At 37.0% G+C, this 26,999-nt stretch overlaps 2 protein-coding genes and 1 long non-coding RNA gene across 3 annotated transcripts; all 3 read right to left on the minus strand.

Moving 5' to 3' along the window:
- Positions 1-84: 84 nt before the first annotated feature.
- def8 (differentially expressed in FDCP 8 homolog) lies at positions 85-14,528 on the minus strand. Its single transcript, XM_082541879.1, has 12 exons — positions 14,374-14,528; positions 13,127-13,249; positions 7,615-7,709; positions 7,342-7,491; positions 5,998-6,139; positions 5,516-5,680; positions 5,189-5,316; positions 4,498-4,611; positions 4,210-4,290; positions 2,184-2,324; positions 1,879-1,988; positions 85-1,571 (listed from the first exon to the last, which is right to left on the minus strand). Exons 2-12 carry the CDS (start codon positions 13,233-13,235, stop codon positions 1,475-1,477), a joined length of 1,332 nt encoding a protein of 443 aa, XP_082398005.1. The 5' UTR covers positions 13,236-13,249; positions 14,374-14,528; the 3' UTR covers positions 85-1,474.
- Positions 14,529-21,850: 7,322 nt separating this feature from the next.
- Positions 21,851-23,587, minus strand: LOC309700678. The gene is made up of 3 exons (XR_014274711.1): positions 23,273-23,587; positions 22,988-23,076; positions 21,851-22,281 (listed from the first exon to the last, which is right to left on the minus strand). It is a non-coding gene; the product is annotated as an uncharacterized lncRNA (long non-coding RNA).
- Positions 23,588-23,608: 21 nt separating this feature from the next.
- On the minus strand, positions 23,609-25,989 carry mc1r (melanocortin 1 receptor). The gene has a single exon (XM_082524308.1). It carries the CDS (start codon positions 25,293-25,295, stop codon positions 24,318-24,320), a length of 978 nt encoding a protein of 325 aa, XP_082380434.1. The 5' UTR covers positions 25,296-25,989; the 3' UTR covers positions 23,609-24,317.
- Between the last annotated feature and the right edge of the window lie 1,010 nt (positions 25,990-26,999).

A 26,999-nucleotide genomic window follows, 5' to 3' on the forward strand; every position in this document is an offset into this window, starting at 1 on the left:
AAGAGATCTATCTTCATTTGGATTTTTTGTTGTTCTTAGTTGCAGACCGGTCATTAACAGACAGAATTAAAACCATTGCTTAAATGCATTTCATTAATTTATTCATGCACTACTCATATGTTTAACAAGCCATGGTGTTTACCAACACCATGTAAGTCCATTAGTTTGGAAAAAATATATATACAATACATCATGCTGAAAGATAACACAGCCAAAACTCATTATTTTAAAACAAATACATAAAGGTCAGCATTTACACATTAACCAAGGTTTGCCACTTAACATACAGAGACTTAATTAAGGGAATTTAGACTGAAACAACTACCATGATGGTATGAAAGGGTTTGGATAACAGCTGTTAAGTAACCTGACAGCCTTAGGCACACAATTTTCATGAGCATCAACAGACATTTGCTACACTGCATGAAAACAGCACTGATTAAACACATATTAAACTGCACAGCATTAGTTCAGTTTTGAATTTAAAAAAATGAAAGCACATAAAACAACTCTCATAGTCTTTGTGTCTTACAGTTTAACAATTTTCTTTACAAGGAAAAGTACCGTACTGCTAATGCATGCTTTCATTATATATATATATATATATATATATATATATATATATATCTGTTGCCAATACAGTACACATATTTGAAGTTATGTTTTCAGTGATTGTATGTATACACATTAATTTTTTTGTTCACCTATACCATTCGGTACGGTGCAAATAGGAAAAGAGCTGAAAATAAACAGTTAAGGCCTGAAAATCTACATAATTGAAGACTTTATGAAATATCAACAGATCAATATATTGGTTCTAAATAAACAGCAATTGAACTCATAGAAAATATGTCCAAAAAGGGGAGATGGGTAAGTGGCAGTGACCAACTGGTCACACAGTCTAACAGATTTAATCCCATTTTAAACTATGTCAACATATAGCTTTTTTTGTGCAACATCACCCATCTGAACCTAATAAACTGAAACTTGGACATGGCAGCACAGGAACTGGATGCTGAAAGGCATATTTTTGGCGATTTTCTTATTGGACGCTGGGCTTCTAAACTTTAAAATTCTGATATATGGCAACTTTAAAGTTCAGCATTATTGGCAGTTTGGATTAAAGTAGTTGAGGCTTGTAACAGTAAATATACAATTTCTGCATGCATAACCACCTACTGATCAGGTGGATTTTTTCTCTACAGAGCATTTACTTGTAAATTTAGAAACACACACCAACATTAAACATACACGCAGTGGTTTGTACATCTAAGTTCTGTAGGAATGCAAAGGTTTGATAAAAATATATTAATTTCCAGATGAATTTTAAATACCCTGCCTCATAATGCAGTGCACAGGAAAAACAAAAGTCAGAGCATAATCATAAAACAAAATAAAGAAAGATTGTGGGGTTTTTTTTTCCATAACGAAGCAAAGTGCAGCATCCACTTAAATCCCAGGGTCCTTTCCAGAGTTAGCTTTCTTTCACATCCAGCTCCTCTTCATCCTGCTTACGCTCAGTCATTCGTGCACATCGTGGACAAGTTGTGGAATTGTCAAAGTAACAATCTCTACAGAGGTACACAACAAAAAACATCAACATTCATGTCAGTTTGGTTATTTCTTTTAGTAACAGTTTAATAATTGGGAAATCATAGTGCTTTGCAAATTGAAGTACCATTTGTTAAACAGAAATACTCCTAATTACCACTTTAGCAATGGAATTTGAAGGTATGTTATTCTGAAGATCTGTTTTATTATTGGTATCTCCACTCAAAACTTTTATACAAACAATTTCCTTTTATCAATTAATTTTAAACACTTCACAAAGAGAAAATTTGCTGTATTTTTGAGCCCAAATCGTTGGTGATGACTAACCTGTGAAAGACAGCAGAGCAGTCATGGCACACTGAGGTGTGACTGTCAAAGGGGAACAGGATGTCTCCCTCCTTGCAAAGCTCACACACAAATCCTTTGGCCTGACAGCGCTACAAATACACACATGGACAGCACAAACCATTAATATGGCACAGAAAGATACAATGATATCAACAAATACTAAAAACATTTCAGCCATATATTAGTACATGGTGAATTTGCAAGTCCAACACAGCCCCTCTTCTTCATGATATAGTTCAACAGTGCCATCAGTAGGGAAGTTTGTGCTTTATGTATGAGCTCACCTCGCAGTCTAGTTTGATGTGCTTAGCAAATGTGGTGTGGATCTCTGTGAGGGAACAGCTCAGTCTGCCAGTGGAAATGTCAATCAAATCCTGTAGTGAGTACATGTCGTCGTTCTCGACAAAGTGTTGGCGATCTTGTAGCTGGAAAATATAAATGCAAAAAAAGGAAATGGGCAACTTTCATATTATGAGACTCAACTCTTTAGTGCAAAAAAAGGATATCAGACTCAAGCATAGTTTTAAACATATTATTTATTTATTTTAACAGTAGGGAAACATTTTAAAACAATTCAAACTGACAATTCATAAAAATATGTTTAGTATAGATTAAAACTGAGCTAATACAGAACTTGAGATCACAAGAGTCAATTTAATTTATGCAAGCTAATTAGTGATATCCAGTGGCTCACCCGACTGTACATCATCAGCCTTCTTTAGTTCAGTACTCTTCACTTCTATCACATGGTGGTGCTGTTTTAACATACTGCTAATAGGCTGCCTGTGTCAGTGCTTCCATTTGCATTTTTCTAAATGGTAAGTAAATTGATAGCAAGTTTTCCAAACTGGGTTGTTTACATTCTTGCTAACTTTGAAGGGTTAAATTGTAAACTCTGATCATCCAGTGGAGACTGAAACAATATTAACTGTTTATAATATGATAATGAAAAAAAAAACTTTCTTAATGCACATGTTTGTTTGTACAAATACACACACGCTTATATACAGCTGAGAAAAAAAGGCCTAGTCTAAATTTGTAAATGCCAGTTTAAAAAAGTTGAGGCTATCAGTTCTTCATCCCAACCTTATATGAAAAGAATCTATTAGCCTATTAGACATTGGGCAATTACAAGATAATTTTATGATTTACATGCAGAATTGTCTAATAGGCTAATAGTATTGCTTGGATCAGGTTTAATTGAGATAATTTATTATAACTAGATAACGTTTCTGCTTGAAAGCAAGTCCTTGTTTTACCCAATAAAATTCAGTGTTGGTCAAGTTACTTGAAAAAAGTAATCAGTAACTAATTACTGATTACTTCCCCCAAAAAGTTATCCTGTTACTTTACTGATTACTTATTTTCAAAAGTAATTAATTACCTAGTTACTTAGTTACTTTTTAAAAACACGATTTACAACCTGAATAGGTGATAAAGCGATAGATCTTTCAGCCCAATTCTACTTTTTCTGCATAATCTATCATATAAAATGTAATCAAATGGAAAAGTCTCTTTTTAAAACTTTAAATCTTTTAACTTTATGCATCAAGCAAAAACTTAATTATATGCAACATTCTCTGACTGGAATAAATTAGTTTAACATTTAAACCTATTTTCTGCACATTCCAGCACATAAAATAAAATAGTTTTTTGTGTTTACACTCACTCTTTCAAATAAATGCAAGTAAAACACAGCAGAAAATAAATAAAATCAAAGACTAGCGGTCCTGTTGCTCTATTTTCACCTATAAAGCAGGAGTAGGGTAGGCAGAGGTTTGCCCTGGTGCAGGTGTGCAGCAGCGGTCAGTTGAAGAATCCGCGAGTTTCTCTGTGAATTTCCCATTACGTCGTTGTGCACTCGGTGCTTGCTTGGAAGTTTAGGGGGGTTTTTTCGCTGTAAAAAGACGTTTTCTTCCCATGCACAACGGACACTAATGTTTTCGTCACTTTTTATGGAATCAAACTCAAAATAAGGTCAGTACTTCCACGCTTTAAACGCTGCACGCTCATACTCTCTCCCACACTCGATATATTATCCATTGTTGATCTGTACACAGCTGTTGTCACGAACGTCGCTTACATCACTGTCATGAGACATTCTCGCAAAAAATCACAGTTTTAGTAACGCAGCATGCTTACGTGAAAGTAACAGTAATCTAATTACCGTTTTTGCAATAGTAATCCCTTAAGTTACTCGTTATTTGAAAAAAGTAATCAGATTACGCGTTACTGCCCATCTCTGATAAAATTTACTAAAATCTACTAAAAAATTACATCTTAAACCTCTGACAATAAAAAGTTACTGACCTGTAGTAGCAGCCGAGCTTCCATTGCCTCCTTGCAGGTGATAAAATAGGGTTTCATTAACAGAATATCTTGACGAAGTTTCTGTGGGAGAAAACACACACAAACATTTCTGTCACTCTTAGTGAATGGAGTGACTCACCCACTTGCCTGTCCTGGCAACACTGAATGAAAAAAAAAAAAAATTTAGGGATAGGTTGGCTGACAACACAACTGTGAAAGTAATTATTTATTTAAAACAAGTCTATTAAAAATAAGCTGAAAAATAAACTTCAATGGGAAGCTACCCACCCTGATTTCAACCAGTTCCTCCACAAAGTTGAATAGCAGCGGGTTTATTTCTTTCAGCCTTAGCACGGGGCGTGACATCATCAGGGCCAGGTAGCGCATTGAGGAGCGACAGACCTGAGATAGAGACACTATCAGAACACAAACTGGCTCAATACGCCCTCAAAACACACTGACATACCTTCATCATAAGACAGTGAGCTTGGTTAATCCTGCACTGGTCGACAGCTTTAACGAGTAAATGTGCATCATCTGATTCAAATTCACAAACCTCGCCCTGCACTGGGATGATTTTAAAAGTAGGTCACATGCCACCAGATAAATGATTCTACCAGACACGGGAATGTAATTGAGTTGAGTGACATATAAATAACATTAATCTGACTTCCCTTGAGTAAATTTTTAAAACCTGGGGAAACTTCTTTAAAGGATGGTTTCACAGTTTTGTAGTACTCTAGTAAATTGAGTTAATCAGTGGAATGTCCATGCGTGATATGCATGTATATGTATACAATTCTGTCTAACTTTGATGTAAAGCAGTAGCATCCACTAAATAATATTAAAAGCACATTTACAAATTCTAGCCTCTTTCAGTCCAATCAAAATGTTCAGATAACATGTTAATGAAATTTAGTTTACACATTTATAAATTTTATTTTCATGTGCTGAGTGTATCTGCGGTTGTTGAGGTTACCTTCCTTGATTCAAACTCCCAGTTGTGGATGACACGAGCTGGAATGACAGCCGTGTCATTCCAATGACATGTGCTGCAGTAATACTGGCCAGTGTAGTCACACTGTCTGGCTTCACTAGGTACGCCCCCTGCAAGATAAATACAAAAAAGTACAGTTAAACTATAAAACAAAAGAACATGTACACATCACCAAAATGCATTTAAAATACTATAGAAAACATAAATATCTAAATTTTCCACAACTAAGGCAACCAGAGGTCGTTTTATATATATATATACACTCCTAATTGGGCTAACCAAACATAAACACATTGAATTTGTACTCACTCAGTGAAATTTGTGCACGACATTCTGCACAGCGGTAATCTTGCCGGTCTAGTCCTATTTCAGGACAAATACTGAGCTCGTACTCAGACTGGTGGCTGACCTTTGACCTGACACAGGGTTTAGTGATCAGATTCATACACTTACTATGGCAACGATAATAGCATCCTGAAAAAAGAAAGAGATAACTTCAAATTATAATATATAGTTTTGTTTTCGCCATCAAGATTACTCATTGTCTCACCTGTCACTGGTTCAGACAGAAACATTTCATACAACAGAATGGAAGTTAAGCCTCTTTGAACTAGGGGGCAAATGGATTGCACAGATCTCTAATTACCTTCTGAGTGTATTAAGGCTTGAGAGCACAGCAAATGATATTAGAAGTCTGAATTTTGAGCAGTGTTAACAGAAATGTTTCAAACTTTTGGGAACTAAACTTTCGGTAATCTTACAGCGCTCTACCAGTATCTACTATGTCTCACCTGTGCAGGTATACCAAGTCTGGATAAGGCCCCAGATAATAGTGCTACACTTATCACAGGTCTGTTTCACACTCTTGCTCTTTTCCTTGGAGAAGCGGTGTTCCAGTAGGACTCTCAGATTAGGCTCATCTTCCTCTGGATCCTTTAAAATGATGCATGCGAAAAACAGAACACACAAAACATGGCTGTAACACTGTTTTGTGTACAGCTGCAAGAGATAGCAACCTATGTGCAATTAAGTTTGTTTACACTTACACTACCTTGTGTTTTGTATAGCCTAAACAAAACTGATGGGAATGCATAAAAAAACATCAAGGATTAATTTCCTGATGTATGAAACTCTTTTGATTCACAAAACTTTTCTGCTGAACTTGGACCAGAAGGCATAACAGCGGTCTTACGATGGAATTTGAAGTGCTCTGGGTAAATTTCATAGATAGAGATATAATTTGAGTTGCTTCACATGATAAAGTTCAAAATGAAAGAGATTATGGATGTTAAGAATCAAGCTAAGCAATTGGATATGTTTCACTGCTTTATTTAAAAAAAAAAAAGAAGAAGAAGAAGAAGATTCCTTTGTCCGTTATTATCACCATGACTTATTCTTTAACATTTTTATTATGTTACAGTGTGACACACTTCCTGTGTGTTAAAGTGCTCTTGTTAGTGTTTAAGTGTTGTTAAAGTGAAGAAACTGTCAAATTGTTAAGACATGGGGGGTGACTTCAGAGTAATCTTTCTTGGTCAACCGGGATCTTGCTATTGGAAACAAACTAATGCACTGAAAAACAAAGCCAGATGATAACTGATACTTTCTTTACTGTTGATGAATGGGCTTGATTAATGAGCTTGTTTATTTGAAAGCCCTTTAATACACTAGACTGTAAAACTTTGTTTTCTATCATTTATAAACAAAAAAGGGAATTTATGCAAACTCTTCGCCAACTCTTCTCCAAGAATGTCTGCAATGCATTTTCACACATTTCATAAAGGGCAAAATACTCAAATCAAAGCAGTTTGGAGTGTTTTAGATGTTTTCCTACCATAGTTATCACCCTGTATACTTACAGGCCCAACATGATCACTAAGAATCTCCTCCTCCTCTGACATCAATCCTCCACACATGGTCACTTCTCTAAGGGTTTCTTAAGAGTTCAACTTGATTTTAAGGTTTTGACCTTACTAAGTCTTTCAGATGACATTATAATTTAAAACTATATTAATAAAACTGAACTTTGCATTTGTACAGATTTCCATTAATATTTAAAGCCTGTTACACTTATCCAAGAACACACAACTACAATATAATGTCATGCCCTTCTCAATTTTCCCCTCAGTCCCAACCTTAAGTTCTTGCAGTTTGAGGCGCAGGTGGATAAGTTTCACTACATTGTCTTTTTGTCTCTCTGAATGCTCTGGCAGCTCCAAGATCAGCTTCTTACATTCTTCTATTGCCAGTTTAAGCTGTTCAATGTCTGATGCCACAAAAGAACCCTGTAACATGATATGAAAATGGAAGACAAGGAAGTTTCACATTTTACAGTATAAACAGTTAAATTGAAAGTGATAAATTATTTTTACTGGGTTACAAATCAGAAAAACGTAAGGAGTACTTACCACAGGCCTTGAGAAGTGATCCTCAGCTAGACCGAGGTCCATGGTTCGATCTGAACTGTGTGTTCTGGTCCCAGGGAAAACCTCAGGTCTTGCTTCTAAATTGAGGAAAACATGGCATAAAGCGCTGTTCTTCTTGCAAGCATACACACTACATTCTGGCAAGTGCACTCGGTCACGCTTGCTAATTTCATCCACATGACTATTGTGGAATGAACTTTGAGTTGCTTTATTACTGCTTTATTACTGTCACATTTACATGTCTGCAACCAATCTCTTTCACAATTATTCGTTCTGAATGTGTCGAAATTAGTTAAACCATCCGACATCCCAGGGCTAGCGATTTTTCCAGTCGGGCTACCAAAATCCATCTCAGCCCTGCCTGTCGGGCTATCATAGGAAGGAAAAATATATGTCAATGCTTCTGCATTCTTTCGCAAATGTATCTGGGTAATTTTGTCATTGGCATCAATGAGTCACTGTCAATATGTGACATATTGAAATGCCGTTTGAATTTGTGCTTTTTTTGCGTTCACTTTCACGTTGCGATCGCATGAACTGTGTATAGAGAGCGGCAGTACTGATTGGTGAGTGACAGATTAATTGCGCACCAATTCCTCTGGCATCGTCTTATCAATCGTTAGCTTACTATTCAAACATGACAAGTAAAATCTCCCGCAGCAAGCTTAAACATGTGATAGAGGTTGATTGCGCAGAGAATCACTGACCGTTATGTAAGTACGTGTGTAAAAGCAGATGGATTTACGCAGGTATTTTAGTTCTGCAGAGCCAAATAAGACAGTTCAGGGTGAAGAAGGGAGAGCCAAAGAAAAGCCTACCACAAAACAGAAAAGTTATTACAAATCAGACGATGAAGCAAAAAGAAAGCGCAGCTTTTTTGGTTTCATGGACAAAATAATTTCTGAGGCTGGAATATGATAAGCTAAGTAACATAATGTTCTGCCGGGTGTGTCGTGAGTTTCCCTCAAATTCTGAGTCGGCAAGCGCCTTTGTTACTGGGACCAGTAATTTTAAGAAAGACCCCATCAGAACCCATGAGAAATGCAAGAAATGCATTATTGCTCAGTCTGCAGTATCGTTCCCAGAACAAACACCAATTTCAAAAAACATACTAAAAATAAACCAAGCACAACAAGAAGTCCTGGAAAATCTGTTTAGAACAGCGTACTATGTTGCAAAGAGTGAACTACCATTGGCAAAATTTAGCAGCCTTTGCAAACTTCAAAAGGCAAATGGCCTAGATCTCGGTTCCACTTACCTGTGATTTCAGTGGAAATTTCAAAATCAGGATCTGACACACACTGATTCATGTCCTACACAGTTCTTACAAGTTCATAGAAATTTCTGTTCAATTTGAACCAAATATTTGAGTTGATGATTGTAATTTTTATACAGTTGTTGTAATTTGTGTTTTAACTATTTTTTGATTGATGTTTTGTTTCCTTTACAATATAATATTGTAAAGGAAACAAAACATTAATCTTTTTTTTTTATTTGGGCAACTTAAATTTATTTTGGATTACCAAAAACGAAGAGTGCCTGCCCGAAGGGCTACCAGGGATTTTGAAATTCTGCGAGCCCTGTATGACTTGTACTTTTGTTTAAAAACAACAACAACAAGAACAACTTTGTATAGAATTTGTGTTTTACCAATCTCAATTTCTTTCATACAGTTTAATAATTGGCACTAGATGTTGGCAGAATGATCCAAATATCAATATTATTGATGCAAATGCTGGCCATGGCATTAGACAGATACTAGTGTGATAGGATCGATGCTTCGTTTCTATCCTCCAAGTTCAGTATGTAGCCTACTGAATTGCGTTAAATAAATGTTTGTTTTTTTATAGTTTAGTATATTTTAAATTTAAAATATACTAAACTATACACTATATGCTACTATACTAAATTAACATTCATAAAAATATACACAAAATATATACTTTGTGTTGACTGTCACATCTATTTTTTCATATATAACATATTTAATCAACAGAAGTTCACCCAAAGTGCTTTAGAGACAGCACATTTACATTACTGGTCTTCAAAAAACCCCAAGTTTCAAGATACATGAAAATCTGAAAGATGTTTTTATCTATGTGTTATGGTGGAAAGTAAAATTACAGTGACAGTGATTAAAATGTGATCAGCATTAGCAAATTAATGACAATTCTTCTCATAAATGATTACGCACTAGCCTGGCCTACATAACCTGTCTACAAGTTAAAACTATCAGTATCAGTACTGATATCAGCAATAACTGGCCCTGCATTTACTTGGTGTAAATACATCAATATCAAAATTCGCGCAGCAGTAATTGACACCAACACTTTCACAGTCTGATCAATATCCATTCTTTACTCAAACTGATGTTTGGCATTTTCATCTGTTACAATACAAGTCTGAATTTAAATTAAAGCAAGTGACAAATTAACATTTAAAGTGCAGTGAGAGTAAACTTTCAGCTATCCATACTGACAACTGAGATTATTCTGATGAAGTGAAAAATTAGTAAACAGAACTGAATGATGGAATTTAAAGGTTGAACAAATTCAAATATATTTAAAAAGATTAAGTCAGTGTTTAGCTATTCAAATAATGTTTAATAAACTAAAAGAATCACATTATACAAACAGTGTTGTTACCTGCGTACACCTCTGAACAAAACATGTTGAAGGAATTCAGCCTTGTAGTTCCCAATAGACTCAGAGTAATGAGGCACCGTAGAATCAGAACAGCTATCAGTGAGTCATTCTTGCTCATCAAAAAGCAAAAAGTGTATTTTTCCAAGTCCTAAATTACAGGAAGTGTTACTGAAGTACTGCTTACTCCCATGCGTTTCATTTCCTCTACTTCAGCTACAGCATTTCCAACTTCCTTTTCCTTAGTCACAACAGACCAGTGTCCTTGCTCCTTATGCATTAGCAGGATCTGCCCTACATTACAAGGAAACTATTAAACTAAGTGCACAAATTGATGCAAGCTCAATCATTCAGGTAGGGAAATCTCAAAAAGTTGACTCTGTTCATCTGGATGTAGCGTTTTCCATAGGAGAAATGTTTCGTCACTCATCCAAGTGACTTCTTCCGTCTCAGCTGACTGCTTAATGATCAAGAAACTGACCTCACAGCCCATGTTTGTCAGTGGTGCTAGTTTCAGTTATTATGCAAATGTCCTGTTTATACGGTTGGGAAAACCTGCTGAGACTGAACAAGTCACCTGGATGAGTGATGAAACGTTTCTGCACAAATTAACTTTAATGAGGGATTTATTGCCTATACAGTAACTGAGATATACTGCTTGTGTTTTTGAAAAGGAAGCAAACATACATAGTGACATTAAGAAAAAACTGGAACCATGAATGCAAAAAAACCCCACTTCCCACTGCAACAACAAACTGTTTTAGAAAGGTAAATGTCAAGATCACAAATACCACTCGCTGTAATGCAGCCGCAAAGCATCACAAAGCCACCACCAGGCTATACAGATGGCTGTATAACTGCAACTTTAGCTTCCCGCAATTAAATGAACATGATTGAGCAATATTTAAAATGTGTGCGCTCCCAATTAAAATCCAAAGTAAAAACAAATCAAGCACTGTGATTGGCACATGCCTCCATGTGTTAATCACAGCTGTTGGCGGTTCCTGGACTAATTTGGAGTAACACTATGTTGAAAGACAGATATGAAGAGCTTGTCCCTCAAAACATCATCATCTGTTGCTTGGGAATCCTTTGGATTTAGCACAAGTGTCCTGGAACAAATCATATGCAGCTACTTCTATGTGTCTGTACTGCAAAGCAACACAACTTCAATCACCTAAAAAGACACCAAAAACTGCAGTAAAATTCATGCATGAAGGCCAAGAAAACCATTGCAGTGCTTGCTAGCATGAATCATTCAGTACCATTGCAGACATACACCACGTGTGCCCACTAAAGAAGTTGAGTAACAAATCTTTCAGGAAAATGGTAAACTTACTGCGCAAACCATATGTTATCCTGTCATGCAGTGTCCTGATAATTTTGTTTAGTTAGGTTTTGGTACTGGTTTTTTTCTTTTAAATATTTGTTATTTTTCTTTAAAGATAATTTAGGTGAATAAAAAGGACCAATTTTATTTTCATGCAAAGATCTGGACAGATGTGAAGATAGGAAAGCAGTGTTGTGGTTACATGTGATCTCAATCCATCCATCCACTGTCTTCCACTTATAATTGTCAGGGTCATGGTGGGGGCTGGAACGTATTCCAGCTACCATAGGGCGAGAGAGGCAAAGCACACCCAGGACAGGTCGCTAATCTGTCACAGGGCCAACACATAGAGACAGACAACAATTCACACTCACATTCACACATGAGCAATTTAGAATTACCAATTAACCAAACCCCACTAACTGCATGTCTTTGGACTGTGGGAGGAAGCCAAAGTACTTGGAGAGAACCCACACAAACACAGAGAAAACGGAAAAGGGACAAGAACACTCCACACAGAAAGGCCCCGGCCAGATGGTGGAATCAAACTCAGGACCTGTGGTGTTAATCACCACACCACCGTGCTGCCCCTGTGCGATCTCAATATTAGTCAAAATAATCATAATCAAAAAATTAAAATAATCTTGATTATCAGTTGTCAGTGCTGGGGAGTAAAGGAATACATGTTACCTTATGTATTTAAAATAGACTGCAGACTGTTAAGACTTGATGGATAGCAGTAACAATAATCATGTGAAGTTCTGAAAGCAGTCTATGAACTAAACTCAGCTAAAGCCAGCTAACAATGTTAGCTCGGTGGCGAGTAGCCTTCAGTAATAGTAATAAATCACAGAGCATTAGCGCAATAATGTAGATGTGAAAGGCATTACAATATATTAATCCAAAGTATTTAGAATACGTTACTCACATTGAGTAACGTATTACATTGCAAACTACATTTTTGGGCATGTATTCTGTAATCTGCAGTGGAATTTGAAAAGTAATCTTCCAAGCACTGTCAGTTGTGCAGCCCTAATTGTATTTCTCTTCATCACTCCATAAGTACTGTTGCCATTGATTTTCTGTCCAGTTCTTGTGCAATTTGTAATTTTCTCAGTGTTTTCCTTTATTAATAATGGCTTCTTTCACTGAGACCATTTCTGACGACGCTTCAGCAAACAGCAGATACATCACTGGAAGACCAGATGCAATTTTTTTGTATATTCAACTTTTTTCCTGTCTATCAAACTAGTCACCTTTTACAGGCACGGCTAAATTCAAAATTTGCATCATCATGATAAAGAGATTTAAAAAATGTTAAATACGCATGTGACGATGAAGGAAGACAGTCAGAGAAATCGATCAGTGTGAGGTGTAAACTCTGTCTATATGGCTTAATACTAAGATGAAGCAGGCAAATGAAAGACAACAAAGAAAACAATGTATATTATTTTCCTGAATTTAACTACAGGTGTGAAAGCAATCCTTAGACAGTTGTATCATAACTTGTGGCAAACCTCACCATGTTGCGGGGGTGTTTTGTCTCCTTGGGGACCATCCTCTTCCTCTCCACGATCAAATGGATTGAGGCGGGTTTGGCGAAAAAGTGCAAGTCTCTCATCATACTCCATTTTATTGGCTACATCTAAGAAAGACAAACAAAACAAAGCAATTGTCTTCTCTTGGCTTTATGTATTGAAACATTACGAGGAATCTCAGTTTCCTTTCAGAAGGAAGCTGGTTAGCCAGTGTTTATACTTGGTTCGGCTTACTGTGCAGTGATAGACATTGTGTTGACATTTACTTGGTCATGAGCTGTTCATGGGTCATAACTCTCACTAAGAGCCCAATGGTTTCAAGAAAAATAAAGGCAAAATATGTTCTGCATGTTACAAGCAGAAATATGAATCCGTGCACATCTTTAACTTCGTTCAAATACATAATACATAGTCCTGAATGAGAGTTATACCAAGGCTACTGCTATTTTATACTTGCAATTTAGGTCAGATCTTAAAAAAGATTTAGTCTTACACATTACAGAAAAAGTTCCTTTACATCTAAAATGAAACAAAATCTACTTTTTCATCAGATCCTCCCTACCTCACAAAACTCTTTCAAACTTTCAAACTCCACATCCATATGCTAGAATACCAGAGAATACAAATGTCCTGTTGAAAATTGTAACCATAACGAAGGAAACTCTGATACATAATTAAAAGGTTAAGGGTAGTAGTAATTGTAATTTAATTCCATGTAGATTTTATGAAGCTACACTAGAGACAGCCTGACAGGTACACTAGCACTCCCTTTGGCTGGTTAATTACCATTAAGTCTAATTTTCACTGAGGCTGAAGATGCATGAATCTCAGTGGTATGTGTAAGCTCTACTTCAACAGTCAACAAAAACACGCCCTACAGACATTTTATGGACGACTTAAGTAAATAAGGTCAAACGAGGTAACACTGCAAATACTGAAAAGACCGAGAAACGTTAAGTTGGAGCTTTATTTCACTAATTATTACCACTTAAGGATGATGCTGCAGTAAGTCATAATGTGCTAAGAGGTAACCTTAATGTTATTTCGTTCATCACAGCTAAACAGCTTAACAGGGCGTTAACAGGGCGCTAAAAGGGCAAGTCCATATCCAAACACGGATGTCAACAAACAGCTAATGCTAGCTAGCTAACAAGCTTTTAAACCAGCAAGTCGTCCGTTGATTTGATGCTAATGTTTGGTCATTAAAGCGGCCGTCTAGTTGGAAGCTTACCCCGTTGTTGAACGAATTTATCAGCAGCAAACTAGCAGCTATATTATAATATAATAATATATTTTGTGGACGACGTTTATGATGAATATAGACAGCCGTCCCCGTTTTGTTTTGCCTTTGTCATGGGTAACATCACACAGGGGGAAAAAAACGTCAAGTCATACTTCGTCAAAGTAGCGAGTTCCGGCGAGATTTTCAAAATAAAAAAATAACCATTGCCATAATGAAGTAGTGTAGAAGAAATAAAAGAAACTCAAGTGGTAAATAAAGGCTACATTTAAAGCGACATCTGTATTTGCAACTTAGTAAATATGTTTTGACACGTGGTATACCAATATAGATTACTGTTAATGGTGTAAAATAAAGCGGTACCTTTAATTTGAAAAGAAACATCATCCTCAGTTTTTCTCATTTTATGTGATTTTAGGTACCTTCCAATTAATTTCCTCAGTAAGATCCCTTTAAAAGTGCTGACTGCATGTCTTTTTCTTTTTTATACACATCATCTAAATATAATCCTTAAATGAATTATTAGTTGTACTGATAATGAAAGAAATGTCATATAAATAATACTTTTCTCTACAACAAATACAATATAATTCTCCTAAATGGCAGTTAAAATTATTATTATTATTTGTTTGTTTGACCGCTGATTTTATAGTTCCCTTTGGCTTTTCAGTGGCTTTTGTTTGCTTGAAGACAAGAATGATTTGTGTAGGAAATTCCATTTCAAACTCCTCATTTTAAACTGGGAATTTTTGGATTCATGCAAGGACAAAACGCGTTTCATGCTGCTTAGCTCAAGGGTACAAAAAATGAGGTCACATATTACTGGGGAAATAAATTATTACAAATTTAGCACCTGAACACTGCACTCTGCAAAACCATATGTTATACTCATCTAATGTCATTTTCATAAACTGTCCGTTTTAAATACCACAAAAGGATTTCTGAAAAATTAGAGTTAGTGACTGGTCATAAATATCACAGATGCTAGCTTTAAGGGAGAATGTTCATGAGCTTACTGAATATGGCAAACAACATCTTCGCAGCAAACATGTTGCGTAAAAACTGAAAAAACAAAAGAAAACGAAAATAAATAAATAATAATCAATACAGTGTAAGCAGTCTGTTTATATCTGGTCCAGTATATCAGTGGTTTTGCTGTTAATACACAAGCAACTACAGAGAAACCTTTTTAAGTGTGGTTTTATTACCGTGGCTTGTTGCCTTGGTTAAAAATGCTTAAAAATGTAAAAAGCACTTCAGTGGAATATGATGAAACCAGTTCAAATAAAGGAGGGAGAGGGTACTGTTGGAGTTCAGGGTTGTTGCACATATTAAATAAAATTTTACATTATCCCCTTAGCAGCTGACAGTCTTTTTATAACATTTCTCCAATAACAGTATTCAGTATTTGGTTTCGGAGAAAATGTTTTGACCACCAAGCTTGTTATGAATTATAATTTACAACAGTTTGGGAGTTCCTAGAAGTTATTACCATGTATGATTCACACTGAAGATTAGATTTAAAGCTTTGCACCAAGCTAAAATACATAAAGATGGGCTTTAGTAAATCTACATGGAAAGATCCCTAGACTTGTCACATATAAGAAACGTCACTTTGCATTACTTCAACAACAACAACAATAATAATAATAATAATAACCTGCCTTAGTTGGCTTCCAGAGAAAATGAATGCTGATGTTGCTACATGTCTGCCATATCTATGAAGAGGCCATAACCCTATCATAACTGTATTTTTCAGTGTGATCAGTTTGGTGCCTCATTCTTTTCCTTGTTCCTTGTTTTTACTGCTTCTGGGAATGATGCTGCTTCTGTAATCTACTAGGAATCTGCCATAAAAACCTTTTTACATTGAGTTTCATTTATTTGTGCACAAATGTAGCAAGTGTGTGGCAATGAGCATTTTGTTTTTTTCCATTTCTATTTCTATAGATGATTATTTCCATTACATACAAAGTCTTGAATTATAAGGCCTCGTGGTTACATAAAGACTTTATAGAGCAGCTTTTCTTCAGACTGTCATGTTACTTGTGCTTCTAAGAGTTTCTGAAAGTAGAATGGGAGGCAGAGCCTTCTGCCATGGAACCAGCTCACAGTTTGGGTTTGGGAGACAGAGACTCTCACTGCTTTAAAGATTTAAAGCTTTACCTTTTTGATAACTCTTATCTAGACTAATAAAGTTATAGGATCAGGCTACTTATGGACTTCTTCTTCCCCATTTTCACTCATCGTATGCCACTATTATCTCTCTCTCTACTCTCTTCTTTTTGTTGTGGTCTCTTTTCTGTCTCCCACCCAAACCAGTTTTAGCAGATATTCAGCAGGTATTGTCTGATTGTTGAAGTTCTCTTTGCAATCAAAGTTTTTTTTAACTTACAATGTGAAGCTTCTTAGGATGACTGTTGTTGTGAACTGGAACTATATAAAAAGTGAACTGTGAAATGCACTATACACACACACACACACACACACACAGGTCTTTATCACCAGGTTCCACATTTATTTACAATTTTCTCAGGTTATGACTGAACACAGTCTGACAGCTGTCGGTCCCAGCTGATTTCCCTCTTTTCCGCTCCTCTCCGTCTCACTATAAAAAGGGAAGGAAACCATTATCAGTCCAAATCGCCATCAGCTGTTCTCACCGGCATCTCCAGCACAGCCCCGTTGAACCCACTGCACCACTCCTCCCCTGCAGACGCGCCCGGGACCACACCTCCGCCACATGAACTGAATTGAAATTAAGATTCACAAATAACCACCATACATAGCAGAGCTGCCTTCCCATGTGGAAAAGAAATAGTAAAAACTTACATGATTTACTCATGAAAGTGGCCACTTTCTCATTACTTTCATACATTGTTTTAGTAAGTATCCAGAACATACAAGTTTCATTTATATAATTTTTCAAGGGATCTTATATCCGTTTTCACTCTTGTATGCTTTTCATCCAAGTTTCACACAAGACAGATACAAACTTTATAAGATTTATATAGATCTTTTCCATATGGGTTTACTTGTTGCATCTAATGGAAACTAAAACACACACCAGTACTACATTCAGACCCCATTTTGGTTCAGCTTAAAGCAGATTTATGGAGATAATGTTCAGTATCAGAGGTTGTAGAGCAAATTTTCACTGTAGAGACTCGGTAAACACGGGTCTTTCATTGTCTTTCACGGCTGTCCTAAGAGATTTGTGGACAATGACCATCACATGTGCACGAGTGTGTTAACTTTCAGGGGGTACCAAAACAATTTCACAGTGTATAGAAATGTTTTAGAGGTGTGCATGCCTCTATGGTTTTTTTTCCCTATTGGTCACATTTACGTGCTTCAGATAATCACATTTCAATATTAGATAATGACAACCCAAATAAATACAAAATGCACTCTTTAAATAATGATTTAATTTATTAAGGGAAAAAAGTTATCCAAACCTGCTTAGCCCTGTGGTCAGGTTATATTCCTTAAACCTATTAACTGCTTGAGCAACCCTCAGCAGCAAGAACTGCTGTCAAACAGTATGGTACATTGAATCTTTCACACTGCTGTGGAGGAATATTGGCCCGCTCTTTATTTTAACTCAGGTCATGCCAAAGCATCTCAATCTGATTTGAGGGCTAGGTTAATTGGTTATTGTCAATGGGCAACAGGTGCGAATGTGAGTGTGGCTGGTTGTCTGCCTGTTTGTGGTAGCCCTGTGGTAGACTGGCTACCTGCCCTGCCTCTATGACAGCAGGGATAGGCTCCAGCCTGCTGGCCCTGAATTGGATACACAGAAGACAGATGGATGAATGTCCAGTCTCTCTAATTGGGCAAATGAGAATTTACATAATTATGATTAAGGAACTGACCTCCCAGCCCATTGTCCCCTCAGTGGGCTGGTTTCAGTGCAGATGATTGTGCAGATGTACTGTTTATAAGATTTGGGGAAACCTGCAGTCAGCTGAGACTGAAGAAGTCACTCTGATGAGTGACGAAACGTTTCTCCCAAAAACGCTACGTCCAGATGAACAGAATCAACTTTTGGAGAACTATTGCACTACTTTATGCTATTTTATAATTGTTTCAGTTTTCAGTATCCACTATTTTCAGTTATGGGAGGTTTTGTTTGTAAAGATTTTCTAATCAAAATCATTTGATTAAAAACCTTTTAAAAATATATTTTATTGGCATTCATCCCTGAGGGTAGGCATTTTGTGGTCTGGTCATATGGATATAGCTTGAGTGTGTTCGTTGTTGGGGGAAGCAGCTGTGGAGAATTTCCTTTACTGCAAACAGAGCTGTGTTGTGTGGCTAAATGAAGGCAGAAGTCATAGCACCAATAATAACATGCTGTTCCCTGGAAATTATGTAGTCACACGTCTCTTCCTTCCTTTAATCAGCAGTAATTCTAATTAAGTGAGACACTACAGATAACATATGGTTCATTTTTCATTTATTTTCATGGTCACGAATCTGGGGTTCATGGTCAACGTTATCATTACAGGTCACTGACAGTGATGTCAGTGTGTTCTGGTCCATGTCAGTTTTCCTCTGAGAAGCACGTGTCGTGATCAACCCTAATATTTATTTAATATCTGAGACGGGATTGGCAGGAGAGACAAATGTTTCAAAGCCGTGAGACAATCTTCCAAAGCAACTACCATTCACAAATTACTATTTAATAAGGGTAATAAATTATTTTTAGACACAAACCATCACAATGAAAAGCATTCATTCATTTTGGGATTATCTTTCATCATCTTGAAGTTTCTTTGAAATTTAGGCTGTGCCAATGCATGTAATACAATTATGGACTGTTACAACATGAAAATCTAACTGGAAAGAAAAGATTTTAGCAAAAGTTTAAAAAAAAAACACAAAAAAAACAAAAAAACAATTATACTGCAAATATAATACTGGGGTGGCTGTGATTCTGAAGGTAGGGCAGGTCATCTATTAGTCGCTTTGTGGTTTGAGTCTTGGTTGCTCGGGTCTGCATGCCAAAACGCCCTTGAGCAAGATATCAAACCTCAAGTTACTCCTGATATGTTCAGGAGTGTGAATGTTAGATAGAAAGCACTTAGAAGCAGAAAAAGGTGCTTGTATGAATGAATTTGTGAACAGGTGAATGAGACATGTTGTATAGATACTTTCAGTGCTCAAGTAGAAAACCAGTATATAAGAATGTCCACTTAACGAACTGACATATGTACATTTTCACTTGTACGCATTCCCTCCATTTCTTTCATAAAATGGAAAAATGAGCCATTTCCCTCTAATAATGTGCGTGTGGGTGACATACAAAAAAGCCAAGAATTTTTTTTAAATCATCTTAAACAATTAGGATTTTTTAATTTTTTCCTTGAGGACAGGATGAGGGATTTTTCTTTTTCTTTCAAACTGGAAACCCCCTGTGCTCATTGCTGTTATTTAAGGCACAGCAAATGAACTTGATCATGAGTTTAAAAATGGAGCATTTCAAAAAACGCCTCTGTTGTGTTGTATATCAATGGCTCTACTGTCTGCCCAGAGCAAACGTTGCCTTGCATATTTTTGTTAATGTGAACCAGAAAATGTTCATGTTGCAAATAAATAGGCAAACTTTAAAAGCTCTGCAATTAAAGTTAGAATGTCATCTGCAGACGCTGCAGAAATACCTACAGATACAATACACTGACAATTTCTACCTTAATCACCAGTGTGTGAATGTGTGTGTGAATGGGTGGATGACTGGATGTGTAAAGCGCTTTGGGGTCCTTTGGGACTAGTAAAGCGCTATACAAGTACAGACCATTTACCATTTAATGCAATACAGCAACCATAATTTGTCCATAATTTGAAAATCTGGATATCGTGTTCTTTATTTGACTGCAGAGGCATTTCCTAGAGAAGCTGCAGTCTTTTTTTGCTTGATTGCACATGAATAAAGACTTCAAATAATGCTTACAAGCAATGTGCAAAGATCTGAAGATAATAATGAGATGAAAAATACTTGACTTTATGATGGACAGATGATAACTAAGCAATACCACTGTTGTTCTGGATTCAATACAAACTATTTTGTATGTTTTGACCCCTTTATTTGGGAAAACAGGTAAACAATTCCACTAACATACATATACATATGACATGCAGAACAACATAGTCCTGTTTTACTCAATTTTAAGTTGACCTGGATGCACACAGTTGTTCTTTTTTTCTTTTTTGTTAAACACCCACATTTATACATTTTCATTTTATACTATGTATGGAATCGTGTTTATTTGTGGCTGTATACTGAAGCTCTGACTGTCATTATCTTTAACAGAGGTTTTCTTAAAGACTTATACATGACAATGTTGTATATTATCAGTTCTATATCGAGCCAGCACTCTGAAAACAATCCTAATAAAGCTAGTCTAATAAATCAAGTATACAAAAAACAAAGTGTACAAAAAAAAGAAAAAAATGGGTTCTAAAATTAATCTTTAAAAAACAACAACAACAAAAACATTACACAGAGCACAACTTCACATTACACATTGCATTGTTGCTATCATGGTTTCTTTATTTATCTGTTGGCAGACAGCTTGATAACCCAGAAACCTTTCTTCCCACCATCATGTGGGGATTTAAAACTTTTCAGAGTTTAAATTAAGATGGATGAATTTCATCTTTTCCACAGAAAATGATAAGAGTGCAAAATGCAGGCCTGTTACCAGCACTTATGTGGGATAAATAAAGAACACCATGGAATATATGCATCAACTAAAACTATTAATGTTAATAATTAATTTATGCAATGAAGTTAATTAATTACATTAGCTGGACTTGGTGTAACCTGTATGCTGTCTTTTTAATCATGGATCTTTAGTCCGTTCCTTCCTAGACTGTCCTACATAACAAAAACTTCAGCCCAAACTGTCCCTTATTTGCGCATTTCAGAGAACCCACAAACTTCCAGAAATATAGCTTTGACATGGCTTCTTTCTTCTTTCATAAACCCTCTCATGCCATGAGCCTCGGGCCTACCACCAAGCATGTTCATGTGACTTTTGTCCCCTTTTTTTCTTTTCTTTTTTTTATGTCACTGGGATATTTGGCGTTTATTTTTGCAACAGTAATTTTGGAGTTTGTCACACAGTGTCATTTTAAGGTTTAGTCTGATCGCCCCTCCAATTAAGCTGTGTTTCATCCAGAGGCGGAGCCAGACATTTGAAACACCCGGGGCTTAGCCCTGAAGGGTAGTATGCATGTGGATTTTTTTTTCTTTTTTCTTTTCTTTTGGGGGGGGGGGGGGGGGGGGGTGTAGAAATGACTGAAAGATTAATTGGCTCTGTTTTGAGTTTTGTTCAAAAAAGAATGACTTCATATAGGGAAAAAAAGATATCACATATACAGGACACCTTAAACTAGTTTTTTAATTAAGCAGCAAGGCAGAACAAGGTCAGGGCTGCATCAAGACATGAGGACTAAACCCCAATTCAACCAGACCCAGAACTGATCCGGAATTAAAACAGGACTACAAGAGTTCAAAATCAGGACTACTTAGGATTTAACCAAGACAGAACCAGAATCAGAACTAGATGATAGTAGCACTAAAAATCATCATAGACCTGCACTACACTTATTTTTTTAATTCTACCAAAGTACAATATTTAGATTGAGAAAAGTTTATATAATTATTTAGCCTTGTTGTGCAAACAAGCCTGCATAACTTAATAAATATAGAATTTGAAAAATAACAAACCTAAAAAGAAACACTAGGTACGAGATACATGAGTACCTATGATACGGTGATACTTTTGGTAAACAACCATTTGACTAACATGTGTGTCTCACCTGCTCTTGTTCATCTCTGTTCTGTCCTGTCTCCTCTCTCTCCCTCTCTGTTCCTCTCTCTCCCTCTTTGTGCTGACAATCATCAAATATACAGTTGAAACCAGATATTTACAAACTCTTCAGATAAAAACACAACACTTTTATAATTGTAACATCAAATCAGACTAAATGTTTATTTTTTTAGATTGATAAATATAAAAAACATATTTGTTAACTTTAAGAGTAAAGAGAGAAACTATCTGTATTTCTTAATTGCAAATGGCACCAAATTGTATTCAAACTGAGCCACACTTATGGAGCTCCACAATTCTTTTCCTGGTGTTTTGGTTGACATCTCTTAATTTTCCCATTTCAAAGAAACAGGCTCTGTGTTTTGCCTTATATGCATCCACAGCTGTGCCACCAGTTTACTCACATGGACTCTACTAACCTATCAGAAGCTTCTTCAGCTCAGAATGGAATCATCTGGTTTTCTTATTAATTAACAAACTTAGTGTATATGTACTCTTAAATTTGATGAAAGTGATAAAAAATAGAAGCTCTGTCTCTCTTTATTCTGACATTTAACTAATTCAAAAGATATTTCAATATTTATCTAAAACAAAAGTTTACTCTAAATTGATGTTGTACAGAAAAAATGTTTTATGTTTTCTCCCTAAAGTGTATGTAAATATCTGGTTACAAATGTGAATATCCTGCTGTGTACTGAAATCCCTCTTGTTTTGCATAGAAATATACTGAACAACATACAAAGCATAATATATAAAATAACATTTACCTGAGTTTTTTTCTTTGAAAGAAGCCTCTAATGTCCATTCTTATATTTCAGTACATAACTGAAACCGATTTAGTCGGGGAGGGTAAGAACTGAAAATATGAAATAAACACACGTAAGATAAGACTCTATTAAAAAAAAAAAAAAAGCATTTGTTCGGCTTTTCATTTCGCCATTTGTTGATTCACTTGAAGAGCAAGTAACGTAATATTGGTCAAGTGATCAGTTTGATATCAATCTTTCGTGATTCACCGTCATTTGTACGGTATGAATGGTTTGCTTTGGTACCTGGTCAAACTTAAGCTCTCCTTAGTATGGCTGGCTCCGTTACTCCAACAGCGCACTCACAGGCACAAGAGCACCTGGCTGCAGCCCCGCCCCCTCGCTCAGTTGCTTAGTGCCTGAGCTCGGATCATACCAATATCAGGGGGGATTCACGCACAGTCGTAAATTCCCACTGTGTGCATTATGTGCTTCGAATATTGTGTGTACTTTTTGTTTTATACAGTTGTCAGCCAGGCATCTAACTATGAAAAAATTACACTCCAAAAGACCCCGGGCTTCTGACAAAACAACCCGGGCTTAAGCCCAGTAAGCCACCCCCACGCTCCGCCCCTGGTTTCATCCGTCCCCTGCTCCGTTTGCACCATGCTTGAACATTTTCCCAAAGACAGTCTATATATAAAATAATCTGCATTTGAGCTGCAGTAACTAAGAGATTATTCGCTGCTTCTATTTTTTTAATTCTTGCAACGCACATCATTCATTAAAAGAAAAATGTAATTAAGATATTGATTCAGAAATAATAATAAATAATCTTAAAAGGGATAGAGATGTAAGGTAGCGACCTTTTGTTGTTGGCCATTTTAAAAATGAAAGTAAACTTCCTTTTTTATTTTCAAGAAATTATAATAATTGAACGCCTTTTTAAAAAAGAATTAAGGCAGCATATTTTGACCACCATAAGAGGCATTTTTAGACAAAAAAAATCAAACATGTTTACAGAAGAAAGAAAAAAACCACTAAGACCAGATCCAATAAGTAGTGTTGTGAAACTGTTGACTGATTTACGAGATTATCCACAAGCTTCCCAGTGAAGAACAAAAAAAAAGCGTAACGCAATAATAAATAAATTTACAGCTAAAACGGAAGCCAGTTCTATTTATCAAATTTTTGCAGTGTGAGAGTCTTCAGCTGCCATGTGCACTCGCGCACGGGCAACATTTGCATGTTTAAACATATATCAGTTGTGTCTTATTCTATCTTCGGACATGTTGAAGACAGAGGAAGAAGGTTGTGTTGCGCTCGGTTTTGTTCAGGAATGTCCATGATATCACACGCCGAAGCAAAACGAACACAGGACCATCTCCTGCAAGGTTTTACGCAGCTCCTGGCTCCGGTACGCGTATATAAGCGGGTCGATGAGGGAGTTACAGATGATGAGGATGAGGAAAAGGTTAAAGTTTCGAAAGAAACAGTTGCAGAAGGGGCTGGTGGGACAGGCGAGGATGAGGATAAGGTGTAGAAAGAAAGGGCCCCAGCATAAAATAAAGACCCCGAGCAGGATAGTGAGGGTTATGGCTCCTTTCATACTTGTGGACTGGCGCCTGTTTTTGTGGAAAGCCACGATGCGCCGAGAATGCACGTGCGCCAGGACAAACATGTGCAGGTATAACACGGCGTTGAATACCAGAGTAGTGCAGAAGAAAGTGACGAGGCACACGATGACGGCGTTGTCGGTGTGATATACGATGAAGAGGATGCTGGAGGTGATGCTGGCCAGCCACACCACCACGATGATGATGATGGCGCGATGAGGGGTCATGATGCTGTGATACCTCAGCGCGTAAAAGATGGTGATATAGCGATCGGCAGCGATGGTGCACAGAAAGGAGAGAGAGGACACCACGGAGCTGCAGATCATCACGTCGATGACGTTGTCCAGGTGGCGAAGCATGCCGGGGTTCACATCCAGGAGGCCGTGGTCATTGAGAAGCATGAATATGGTCTCCACCACGTTGCTGACGCTGACAAGCATGTCAGACACGGCCAGGCAGCAGATAAAGTAGTACATGGGCGAGTGGAGGTTTCGATTTTTAATAATCGCCATGATGACCAAGATGTTTTCCACCAGACTGATGAGTCCCAGTGCCAAGAAGAGCTCCTGAGGGACCCGGATCTGAACGCAGTTCAGCCAGTTTCGCTCTCCTGCGGTTGAGTTCGTTTCGTTCTCCTCCAGAAGGTCATTTAGCGGTCCGAAGTCCGTGTGAAGTATGGAGGGATACTGCAGGGACCCGTTGGTCATTTCCATGTCTGCCTTCTATTAGGTAACTGCAAGCTTTTAGCTTTTCAGGTGCTCCGTGTGGGTTTTAGGCTGCTGCAGCACAGATTTAAACTGGGTAAGGAACCTTCATCAGCTGTCTCTGGAGCTTAGAGGATGCTTCTACATCAGCTGTCGCAGTTACAGCTTGCTTCTGAGCAGGTTGGGGATTCAAGCAACTCATCCGAACTGTTTGTTAAACCCATGGAAGCCTCAACCGTCCAGGATCATCAAACTCCACGCAAAAAGTTCAAGTATATGTATTTATATTTATTTCAACCTGAAAAATCATCGGCGAGCTACCGCGTTGGTCCCGGTGAAAAGTGAGTTTCTTGACTCGAGTAATCCTTTTATTTTTATTATAGCCTATTGAGTTTTTATTATTTTTCGCCCCATCCAACCAGCTGCTCCGAGATGGGCATCTGTAATCTTTCCTTCTCCGCTGCAATCTTGCACTCCGAGTTCACGTTTTTTCCTCAAACAGAGCAGCCGATCCACCAGAATCCTTCCATTAGTTCACATTGTTCTGACCAGCACAGTGGCAATGAACAGTCTATAGTATACTGGAAACGAGAGAGAGAGAGAGAGAGAGAGAGAGAGAGAGAGAGAGAGAGATGCCGGATTATTTCTCACAGTGATGCTGCGTCCTGAATGACTTCAAGCGGCTCCTCCTCACAAGCGTCAGCTGCGCTGCGGTCCTGTCTGCGAAAGTTGTGCCAAGTTTTCTTGGGAGAGAGCTGAACGGTGATGGATTGAATTCAGTAATAGTTCGATCTGTTTTTTTTTTAACACTTTCCTTTCTGCTTTAAGAAAATGCTTCACTTACGCTAATATTATTCTAATCAGAGTCTTGGTGTCCAAAATATAATTTCTGAAAACTAAAAAAGAAAAAGCTCTGAAAACTTGCATTATACTTTCTGGAAAGCAGATTTAAATCTTTACTCGTAGTTAGCCTCCTGTTTTGTTCTTAGATATTCTCATTTTAAAAACAACTGCACATATAAAGATGCACACGCCATGTCTGTGTGTATTTTTTTTGAGACAGTAATAAAGAGAGGGGTCAAGAGGGATCTTAACACTGTGCTCAAATCATATTTGCCCAGGTTCCTGCAGACGGAGGAAGTAGGTGCAAGTAGGGAACAAAGTTGGTCCCTTAACATAGACACAGCATCTGCTCCTGCAAGCACAAGCACCTGCAATGTAACTAAATAATCTAAAAACAGTCAGAATCCATTTGTTCTGATTTAACTGTGACCAAATGAGGGCTTGGGGTGTCATAAAATTCACCTGAGCTGCTAATTCAGTGAGTGTGGGAAACACATGTGCAACTGCCACACATGCAAGGCTCCCCTTCACTGCTTTGCAATATTTTTTTAAATTTTATTTTTGTTAAATCATCTTTAAATAATTATGGATGGTAAGTTATGAAAACTCTTTAATGATGTCTTAACAACAAAGGAAATTGTGTGATAGTAAAGATCTTTCTCTGAAACAAAAAACGGTTGGAAAACTTCAACCTAAACATTAATTTAGGACAATAATCTACAAATGACAATTATGCTATTAAAAAAAATCTAAACAGATGCATAATTCTAGATTTGGTGTAGACACTGTGAGGCAATTCTTGGCCTGGGTCAGTCTGACCAGGTACATATTGTGAAAACATTAAATATGAAATCTAAGGCTTAAGTAATC

Source organism: Aulonocara stuartgranti (assembly GCF_965226115.1).
Source record: "Aulonocara stuartgranti genome assembly, chromosome: 1".
Classification (NCBI taxonomy): domain Eukaryota; kingdom Metazoa; phylum Chordata; class Actinopteri; order Cichliformes; family Cichlidae; genus Aulonocara; species Aulonocara stuartgranti.

What these genes read in the sequence shown, in the direction of transcription:
- def8 (XM_082541879.1), bottom strand. Translation starts at nt 13,235, where the DNA reads ATGGAGTATGATGAGAGACTTGCACTTTTTCGCCAAACCCGCCTCAAT. An exon ending in TCAAACTGCAAGAACTTAAG is followed by an intron (nt 6,140 to 7,341) that starts GTTGGGACTGAG and finishes ATCATTTTAAAG; the next exon opens with GATCCAGAGGAAGATGAGCC. An exon ending in ACATCAAACTAGACTGCGAG is followed by an intron (nt 1,989 to 2,183) that starts GTGAGCTCATAC and finishes GTGTATTTGTAG; the next exon opens with CGCTGTCAGGCCAAAGGATT.
- mc1r (XM_082524308.1), bottom strand. Translation starts at nt 25,295, where the DNA reads ATGGAAATGACCAACGGGTCCCTGCAGTATCCCTCCATACTTCACACG.